This window comes from Carassius gibelio, chromosome A5 (genome assembly GCF_023724105.1).
Source record: "Carassius gibelio isolate Cgi1373 ecotype wild population from Czech Republic chromosome A5, carGib1.2-hapl.c, whole genome shotgun sequence".
NCBI lineage: Eukaryota > Metazoa > Chordata > Actinopteri > Cypriniformes > Cyprinidae > Carassius > Carassius gibelio.
The window spans coordinates 17242714-17252977 of record NC_068375.1 but is presented as its reverse complement, the minus strand read 5'-3'; the positions used below and the strand labels follow the sequence as shown (position 1 = coordinate 17252977).

Sequence of the window (10264 nt, the reverse complement as noted above, 5' to 3'; positions counted from 1 at the left end):
TCCTATGCATTACTTAAGGGACCAACCGATTATATACATAATGTGAAATTTTCTATTACATTTTCACATGCAAAATAATGTAAACTATATTTAGTATTTTGTTTTTCTGAAATATTTGGGATTTTTAAAACAGGTGTTTCCTGAATTTAGGATTTACTGGTAAATTAAGCATGTTTAGTATAACATTTAGCGGATAAATATCTAACTATAATATCTATAAATTTGACACCCTTATAATTTTTTCCTGTGCCAAGGTTTTGTTTTGTTTTTTACATCAGTGTAGGGATGTTTGAACTTTTATTTTGAAATAAGGGCAATACTGACCGGAAACACAAGAGTACAGCTACATACCGTTGGTTTATTTACAAATTGGGAGTGTTTTTAAGGTGAAGACTAAAGCTGTTGCTTACACCAGAGACACGGCTGAATAATTTTAACAAAGGCAAGTTTTAGCGAAGGTCGGTATTTATTTATTTTATTTTTTTGCGAAAAGACAGCACATGTAGTCGCGACATCAGCAGTGTTGACATACGATTGCGAAACTCCTGAGAAATTCACAACTAAGTCTAACAGTCCAAAGGTAAATAAGCTAACGATACATACATTTACATAACATGCGAAATGCATTTTCCATACTTGTTCCTGCGCGTTGTATATGCAAAATAACTGAATATGTATGTAGTAATAACGATATGTTTTGCCTTAATGAATGAACGCAGGCGGCATGCAGTGTGTGAAGGTGCCCATCAGTGTGAGAGTGGAGATCAATCTGCTGCTGCTGGCAGTCACTGCTTTAGCGCTCCTCACCAGACTGTGTGGCATTCACTTTCCTAGAGCTGTAGTGTAAGTATTCGTTTAATTATTATATGTAGACATTATTATTATTAACTTTTTTTTTTTTAATTATAAAGAAATGCACATGTGAATATATTATGTCTGCATACCACTACAGGTTTGATGAAGTTTATTATGGACAGTTTTTGTCTCTGTACATGAAGCAAGTGTTTTTCATTGATGAGAGTGGGCCACCGTTTGGCCACATGGTACTAGCTTTAGGAGGTGAGAAGATTTTTTTTTATTCATTGTTTAAAAAAAAAAAATTAATAAATGAAATTATATTTATGTATATTTACTTATGGATAATATTTTTCTGTGTAGCATATTTAGGAGGATTTGATGGCAACTTTGTCTGGAACAGAATTGGAGCAGGTGATCATCTCACACATGCTGGGTTTATGTTGGGTTGACAAAGACTGTTCATGTACGGGGGGAAAATAAATATGATTTCAGTTTTTAAAGTTCAAAATGTTTGTCTCTGTGTTATTAGCATTTTTAGAATTAAATAATATAATTAAATGGTTTTAAATCTTGTCGCCCCTTGGTAGTTTGCGAAGGTTGAGAATCACTCACACAGACTATTTCGCCTCAGTCTTTCAGGCTGTTCTGACTGTATTTATTTTTATTTTTATTTTTTTTAAGATCATAATCATGGTTCTAAAAATTACTGCTTTGAAGTTTGCAATGTCCTAGCAACCAGTCAGAATGCCTTGGTGACCCATAAACATTGTCTACATTACATCAAGATACATGACACACTTATATTACTTTCCTTTTAGTTTACATAAAACATGCGTTAGTAATTGCATTAGTCTTATTGATTTTTACTTGGGTCCATTGTAGAGTACACCAGTAATGTTCCTGTTTGGAGTCTTCGGGTAATACCGGCCCTCGCTGGCTCCTTTTGTATACCACTTGCTTATCTTCTGGTGGTGGAGCTCGGATATTCCCATTTCTCAGCATTGGGGGCCTGTCTGCTCCTCCTCATAGGTAAGTACTTACAGTGGGGGAAAATATTTATTTGATCCCCTTCTGATTTTGTAAGTTTGCCCGCTTGCAAAGAAATGAAGGTTCTGTAATTTGTATGGTAGCTTTATTTTAACGGAAAGACAGAAAATCAACCAAAAATCCAGAAAAAAAAAACATTATATAAAGATTAGAAATTTATTTGCTTTTCAATGAGTGAAATAAGTATTTGGTCCCCTATCAACCAGCAAGTATTCTGGATCTGACGGATTGGTTATGTGCCCATGTGAAACAGATTAGTCCTGAAGTTACTCTTAATGTCAGCTCGTTAGGTGAATAAAAGACGCCTTTCCACACAATCTGTAGCTTCCATTCCAACCTCTCCCACCACATGAGCAAGACTAAAGAGCTGTCAAAAGATTATCAGAGACAAGACTGTGCACAAGGCTTGAATGGGCTACAGGACCATCAGCCAGAAGCTTGGTGAGAAGACAGCTGTTGGTGCGATTATTCAGAAATGGAAGATAAACAAAACAATCCTCAATCGGCCTTGGTCTGGAGCTCTGTGGAAGATCCCTCTCGGGGTAAGGATGATCGTGTGAAAGGTGAGGCATCTGCCCCAAACTACATGGGAGGAGCTTGTTCATGATCTTAAGGCAGCTGGGACCACAGTCACCAAGAAAAACATTGATAACTATGCCACAATGGACTGAAATCATGGAGCACCAGCAAGGTCCCCTGCTCGAGAAGGCACATGTAAAGGCCAAAGAACATTGAAATGATTCAGAGGAGACTTGGGAGAAAGTGTTGTGGACCGATGAGACCAATATTGAGCTCTTTGGCATTAACTCGACTTGCTGTGTCTGAAGGGAGAGAAATGCTGACCATGTACTGTAAAATCTTCCCTCAGCCAGATCACTGAAGATGGGTCTTCCAGCATGGCAATGACCAGAAACATACCGCCAAGACATTAAAGAAGTGGCTCAACAAGAAGCACATCAAGGTCATGGAGTGGTTTAGCCAATCCTCAATCCTATAGAAAATCTGTGGAGGGAGCTGAAACTTTGAGTTGCCAAACAACAGCCAAGAGACCTTAAGGATTTAGAGAGGATCTGTAAAGAGGAGTGGATCAAAATCCCTCCTGAGATGTGTGCAAACCTGGTGACCAACTACAAGAAACGTCTTGCCTCTGTGCTTACCAACAAGGGGTTCTGCACCAAGTACTAAGTCATGTTTTACTTATTTAACTCCCACTGAAATAGAAATCAAATTTGAACCGTTATGTAATGTCTTTTCAGTTTCTGGATTTTTTGCTTGGTATTCTGTCTCCATATGTTAAAATAGACCTAAAATAAAAATTACAGACCCTTCATTTCTTTGTAAGTGGGGAAACTTACAAAATCAGGAGGGGATCAAATAAAAAAATTATTCTCTGTAGCATATCGTTTTCAAGTCAGTGCCTGATGGTGGTTTTTCCTGACCGTTACTGTCAGTTAAATACTTTTCGTTTCATTTTTACAGAAAACTCCTTGATTGTGCAATCACGCTTTATGTTGCTGGAGTCCGTTTTAATCTTTTTCCTGCTGTTAGCAGTATTGTCTTACCTTCACTTCCACAAAGCGAGCAAGTAAGAATTTTTTGGCTAATAACCGTTTTATCAGATTAAAATCTGCATTGTCTTGTCAACCTTCTGTGAATTTAATGATATTTGCCCAATTGCATGGCTGTGTATGTGTAATGCACTTTCTCTTCTTTCAGTTCATCCTTTAGGTGGTTTTGGCTCGTGATCTGTGGGGTCAGTTGTGCATGTGGAATTGGGTATGTACGATCATAGAAATAACTATTTTTGGCATTTGGAATTTCCTTCAGAATGTGTAAAAATCTAGTTTCACTTGCTCTGCAAATGAAATTGAAGTAGTTCCAAGTAGTTAGGTTTGTCTTATTTTACAGGGTAAAATACATGGGTATCTTCACGTACTTTTTACTGCTAGGCCTGACAGCTGTACACACCTGGCAACTTATTGGAGATCGAACCTTAAGCCATGTGAGTAGCAGTTAAGAAAATATCCATTGGTTTTACAGAGCTTTACAGTGATCTTGTGATCTGTGTGAACAGGGCAAAGTAGTGGTCCAGGTACTGGGTCGCTTCCTGGCTCTTGTGGTGTTGCCAGTCATCATGTACATTGGATTTTTCTACATCCATCTTACCCTGCTGTATCGCAGTGGACCACATGACCAGATGATGAGCAGTGCTTTTCAAGCAAGTCTAGAGGTATTAAAAAGTTTGGAGTTGGTGGGATCCTTTAATGTTTAATGCTCACCAAGACTGTCACTTTGAATAACTTAAAGCATCCTTGCCGAATAAAAGTTAAAATTACTGACCCAACATTTTGAATGGTGTAGTGTGCATTAAGAATTAAAACAGATTTTGTGTAATACACACACAGTGTCACCTATCTAAGCGGTCAACATCTCCTATGTTTTTCCCGTTTCTCCTATAAAGGGTGGTCTAGCGCGGATCACTCAGGGGCAGCCCTTGGATGTCGCGTTCGGCTCGCAGGTCACTCTTCGCACTGTGTCCAGTAAACCTGTTCCATGTTGGCTTCACTCCCACAAGGTTAACTATCCAATCAGGTGAGACGTTGGGACTCTGTCTCAAAGCTGTGGGTTCCAGGTGACGTAATCCTAAACAACCACATTTTCATGCTGATCTTTAATAATGATTTATGCTTAAAGATATGAAAATGGCCGTGGCAGCTCCCACCAGCAGCAGGTGACCTGCTATCCTTTCAAAGATGTCAACAACTGGTGGATTATTAAAGACCCTGGGCGGTATGTACATTTGAAAGAATAGATCACCAAAAAATTAAAGAAAATGGCTGAACATTCACTGACTCTCAGGGCAGGGAAATTAAGCAGTAGGTCACTTGCTCACCAGTAGTCCCTCAGCAGTGAATGGGTGCCGACAGAATAGGAGTACTTCAGCTGATAAAAACATCACCAGTCCACTAGGTAACATCTTTTAAAGTGACACACTGTGTGTTTATAAGAAAGCCATCAAGACATTTTACCTTTAAACTGTCGCATCAGGCTGAAGAAACAGTCCATAATCCATAATAACGCTCCTCCGGGGAACAACTCCATCCCTTGTTGTCCTCTCAATCCACCGGCTTATTGATAAAATCCTGACTTTTTCATTTTTTTTTGCCGGAAACATTGTTTTTAAAATTAAAAACGTCTGATGAATTTATGGTGAAGATGCAGCTTTTCGCATTACTTGATGGACTGGAGTTAATTGTGAATTATTGATGTTTTCATCAGCTGTTTGGACTCTCATTCAGACAGCACCCATTCACTGCAGAGGATCAAGTGATGTAATGCTAAATTTTTACCAATAAGAAACAAACCCTACTCTATATTTTGTATGGCCTGAGAGCAAGTAATTTATCAGCTAATACAATTTTTGGGGAGAACTATCCATTTTATAATTATAGCATTACTAAAAATATTTTTGTGAAGTCATATGACCCATATGTCGACTGCAGCTAAACATTTTACGTGTTTTGTATTGTAATTAATTTCCAACCCCAGACACAGTCTTGTGGTCAGCAGCCCACCCAGACTTGTCAGACATGGCGATATTATTCAGCTGCTTCATGGAATGACCTCTCGCTACCTGAACACGTAATTAATTCCACCAACATCAGATTTGTTAAAGTTACATTTCATAGTAATTTTTTTTTTACATTAATATAAATTATTATACATTTTGTTCAATTATTCAGATTTTCATTGTGAATTAATAATAATGTTTTTAATATTCTTCATAATCTATTTAATATAATAGTAGCAATAACCTGGCTATGCTTTGTTTTCAAGGCATGATGTTGCAGCCCCCATGAGTCCTCATTCACAGGAAGTGTCTGGCTACATTGACTTTAATGTGTCTATGCCGGCTCAGAATCTCTGGAGAGTGGTAAGATCTGAGACCCGTAGGTTTATAATACATGTTCACATTTACTCTATTTAAAATATATTTAATGATGGTTTCTTTTCATTGCACTGTAGGACATAGTGAACAGGGAGTCTGATAGAGAGATCTGGAAGACGATTTTATCAGAGGTGCGATTAGTCCACGTGAACACTTCAGCTGTTTTAAAGGTTTGTATAGTAGTAAAATTTGTACAGAAAAACATAGCCTTAAATATACAGTTTTAGAAAAAATTTGTAAACTCTATTAAATTTGAGTTGGGTGTATGTAGAAATAAATGGACAAAGTCACATACTTTTATGACAGAACTTTCAATGACAGAATTGAAATTTTTGGGTGGAGTATCTCTTTAAGAAAGTGATTTATAGCTCTTTTGTAATGTCTTGCAGCTCAGTGGAGTGTCTCTGCCAGAGTGGGGTTTCAAACAGCTGGAGGTGGTTGGGGATAAGATTTATAAAGGTTACCAGCAGAGCAGCATGTGGAATGTGGAGGAGCACCGCTATGGCCGAAGTATGAGAAATAACATCTCTAGATGTTTTCATATTGCTTATGTCTTCTTCATTTAATTTAAACGCACATCTGTACAGGTCAGGAACAGAAGGAAAGGGAGTTGGAGCTGAAATCACCTACACACAGTGACATCAAGAGAAACCTTACTTTTATGGCCAAATTTCTTGAGCTGCAGGTGACTATTAAATATTAATCATGATCTTAAAGGGATAATTTACCCAAATATGAAAATTTTCTCATGATTTACTCACCCTCAAGCCATCCTAGGTGTATATGACATTCTTCTTTCAGATGAATACAATTGTTGTTATCTTAAATAATGTCCAGGGCAGGCTAATTCATGCTTTATAATGGGAGTCCTAGCTTCCATTAACTGTCGCGGTCACGAGAGAGTGTCGTCCAGAGGATGATGTAGGACGTAGGCGTATCATGAGCACCGTTGAGAATATGCTAGTCTCGCGAGAAACAAGTTTTTTTTACAGCAAAGGTAAACGTCCCTGGTTACTATCGGAGATGTTTCCTTTCGAGATTACACGAGACATTGCGGAGGTTTCTCTGCTATGGGAACAATATTCAATCCCGCTATGAGAGATGCTACAAACAGCCTGAAACAGTTACAAACTCGGCAAGATAGAACACACACATAATTCCCATGACCAATAGCGATGCTTGCAGGCGGGCTCTCAGCTGATAAGGAGAGAGATGCCAATGAGTGTCTAAAACCCAGGTGTACTAAATTTGCATATCTGGCCGGTGATAACATAGGCTGTGCTGAGAACAGGGCAAAAGCAAACAACAGTATTGAGAGGGGGGCGGCACCGAAATAACTGTGTTAAAGGGCTAGTTCACCAAAACATGAACATTTTATGTTTATCTGCTTACCCCCAGGGCATCCAATATGTAGGTGACTTAGTTTCTTCAGTAGAACACACACAGATATTTTTAGCTCAAACCATTGCAGTCTGTCAGTCTTATGATTGATGTGGATTGATGCCTCCTATATTTCAAATGGACCATTGACACTCTATCTACAATCTCAATTAGGAGTGTCAATGGTCCACTTGAGAGATAGGTGACGGTGATGCACTTATAAAAGTCTGCGATCCGCCATAAAGCTAGAGATGAAGTTTTATGAAATTGTAAATATGGATATTTTTCTCACACAAATGCATCGCTTCAATTCAGATAGCCATTATTAACCCCACGTAGCTGTGTGGAGCACTTTTATGATGGATGGGTGAAATTTTTTTGACTTAATTTCCTGAAAACTCCCCTCAGGATTCACAAAAACTTTTTCTAAAGGTCAGATTTCATAGTTAAATGTTTGTATGTTAATGAATTCCAATAATTTTTGTAAATGGGGCACGCATGCACACTTAGTATATTCCCTGCCTATGAATTACAGCTTTGCAAATTACGTATCTAGGAATGGTGTGGAATTCTTTGGACTCAGTTTTTCGGTTTGGCAAGTTATATTGCATGAATGCATAAAAGACTAATAGGTTATATGCCTAACATTAAATGAATAAATTAACTTCTGAAAACGACCAGCTGCTGGTGCTTGGAGGCATTGCATTTTTCTGGAGTGACGCTTTATTTGCTATGATTTGAAATACTCAGTAACATGTTATGAGTATCTTATTTTGAAGAATATTACTGAATATAAAATTGTAGTAACCAGCAATATTAACTTCTCCATTCATTGTTGTGTTGTACAAATATGATGGTTAGTCATCTTAGTGTTTGTCCCGCCCCTCCTCCACTGTGATTGGACAGCTGTGTAAAAGGACAGTAACGATCTCTGCATTTCGCTGAAGTTAAGAGTAAAAAACTGAAACGTTTGTCTAAAAGAATACAGAATGTTTTAATGTTTTATTTACCATTTACATGTGATGGGAGCAGGTTTAAATTTCGAATGACTTTCTGAACTATTTTTACTCAAACATGAGTTCTGCTTGTGTTTCATGAATGAGGCTCATTTAATGTATGTTTGAGGAACAGTGGAAGATGCTGACTGTGAAGAATGAAGAGTCCGAACACAAATATAGTTCATCACCTCTTGAATGGATAACAATGGACACCAACATTGCATACTGGCTTCATCCTTCAAGTAATGTATGTCAGCATCATTCTGTTGGTTTTTGTTTTATATCTTTGTATTTGACAATGACAATGTGACTAATTTAATCTTTTCTATTTTTAATACAGGCACAAATTCAACTGATAGGAAATATTGTTAATTGGACCATTGCAAACCTTTCACTGGTTGTTTACTGTCTTATGTTTCTAACCTACTTACTAAGACGACGGAGAAAAGTTGAAGACATTCCTCAAGGTATGTGTCTAGAGGTTCTGTGAGAAATAATAGCAGAGATGTTGGCTTTACCATCACGATTCATTAACTGTTCCTTTCCTGTTTTTTCTTCTCTCTTAGACTCTTGGGAACAGCTGGTTTTGGCTGGTGTTGTTTGCTTAGGAGGCTGGGCAGTGAATTACCTGCCATTCTTCCTAATGGAGAAGACTCTGTTTCTGTATCACTATCTTCCAGCGCTCACCTTCAAGATCTTGCAGATACCTATAGTTGTAGAGCACATGTACATCCATGTTTTGAAGTAAGAGTTTTAATTTCTCTCTGAAATTAGTCCGTGTGTGTCAATTTGTAAGATTTTTAATGGTTTTGAAAGAAGTGTCTTATGCTCACCAAGGCTGCTTTTTTTAAAACAGTGCAAACAGAAATAATTAATTAATTATTAATTTAAAAAAGTATCATATATGAACGGTGTGTTTATCATTGTATCACTCCAGTGTAAATCTAGTCTCTGTGCTCATATTTGTATTTTATGCTCTTTTCTCAGATCCCCAGCTCAAAGGAAAGCATTTGGTGGTGTTATTCTGGCAGTCCTTTGTTCAGTATATGTGTCCTACCACAACTTGAGTCCTCTGACCTACGGACAGCCAGCATTATCATCAGATGAACTTGCTGCACTGCGCTGGAGAGAGAGTTGGGATATTCTCCTCCGAAAACGAACATGAGCTTCAAGAAGTTCACAATGATGTGAATGCTAAAGCCAAGGCATCTGGCAGTGCTGTTGGCTCCTCAGAGAGCTGTGAAAAATGTGAGAAACTCTACAAGGAAAACTCATGCTGCTCAATCTCAAAACTCTAAACCAAATTAGTGTTTCATTTATCATGCTTTTATGTTTACATATTATTCTGTTCACATGGCAATTTTATTGCATTGTTTTAGGGACTTGTTAAACTAATAAGATAGGTTGCATTTATTTGAATTTGTTTTTATTTAACCCTTGCACAACACTTAAAAAATGAAACTTGAAAATATGGAATAAACTTTTTTTATGTCCTCAAACTTTGTATTAGCCTATTCATAGCAGCCATTATTTACATGAATAAAACAAGATAGAATAGATACGAATGCAAGTGTTGAGTGGAGTGAGCACAGTTGTTCTTTTAAGACGTAGTGTTCCTTCTCTTTGAAGGTTTTTAATACCTCGGCTTAGATTGTTGTCCATAAATATCTCCCTGTCATTCAGAGTTGAGTGAAGCGAGGCTTTTTAGCTGACTCTGCCAGTGGTCATGCCACTGCTGCAGCTGTCTTTCCTGAGCGTCACACTCTTGCTGGGCTTTGAACAGCTCCACCTGAACCCTCTGTCCATAATGCTGGTGGAAGACGATAGTCACACAAGCAGAACGATTTACAAAATTCTATTTCATTCTCTTATCAGGTAGGTTTAGACAAGAGCAACTTAAATAGCCAACTCATTTGAAATGAACTTACCTCATGCATGGCATCAGTAAATCAGGTTTGAGTCAGTAAATCAATGATTATCAATGCAATAAATATATACACTAGTATAATAATATTATATATATATATATATATATATATATATATATATATATATATATATATATATATATACTTGTTTTAACAAACACTTT

General features: G+C 37.5%; 1 protein-coding gene across 1 annotated transcript; it reads left to right on the top strand.

Annotated features, from left to right (window-relative positions):
- The first annotated feature begins 310 nt into the window (after positions 1 to 310).
- Positions 311 to 9671, top strand: LOC127998805 (protein O-mannosyl-transferase 1). The gene is made up of 20 exons (XM_052592137.1): positions 311 to 580; positions 720 to 843; positions 953 to 1059; positions 1159 to 1209; positions 1681 to 1827; positions 3325 to 3430; positions 3562 to 3621; positions 3754 to 3847; positions 3920 to 4075; positions 4307 to 4437; positions 4540 to 4635; positions 5395 to 5487; positions 5683 to 5779; positions 5872 to 5964; positions 6184 to 6304; positions 6382 to 6479; positions 8306 to 8419; positions 8513 to 8639; positions 8739 to 8916; positions 9160 to 9671. Exons 2-20 carry the CDS (start codon positions 725 to 727, stop codon positions 9335 to 9337), a joined length of 2166 nt encoding a protein of 721 aa, XP_052448097.1. The 5' UTR covers positions 311 to 580; positions 720 to 724; the 3' UTR covers positions 9338 to 9671.
- Positions 9672 to 10264: the final 593 nt, after the last annotated feature.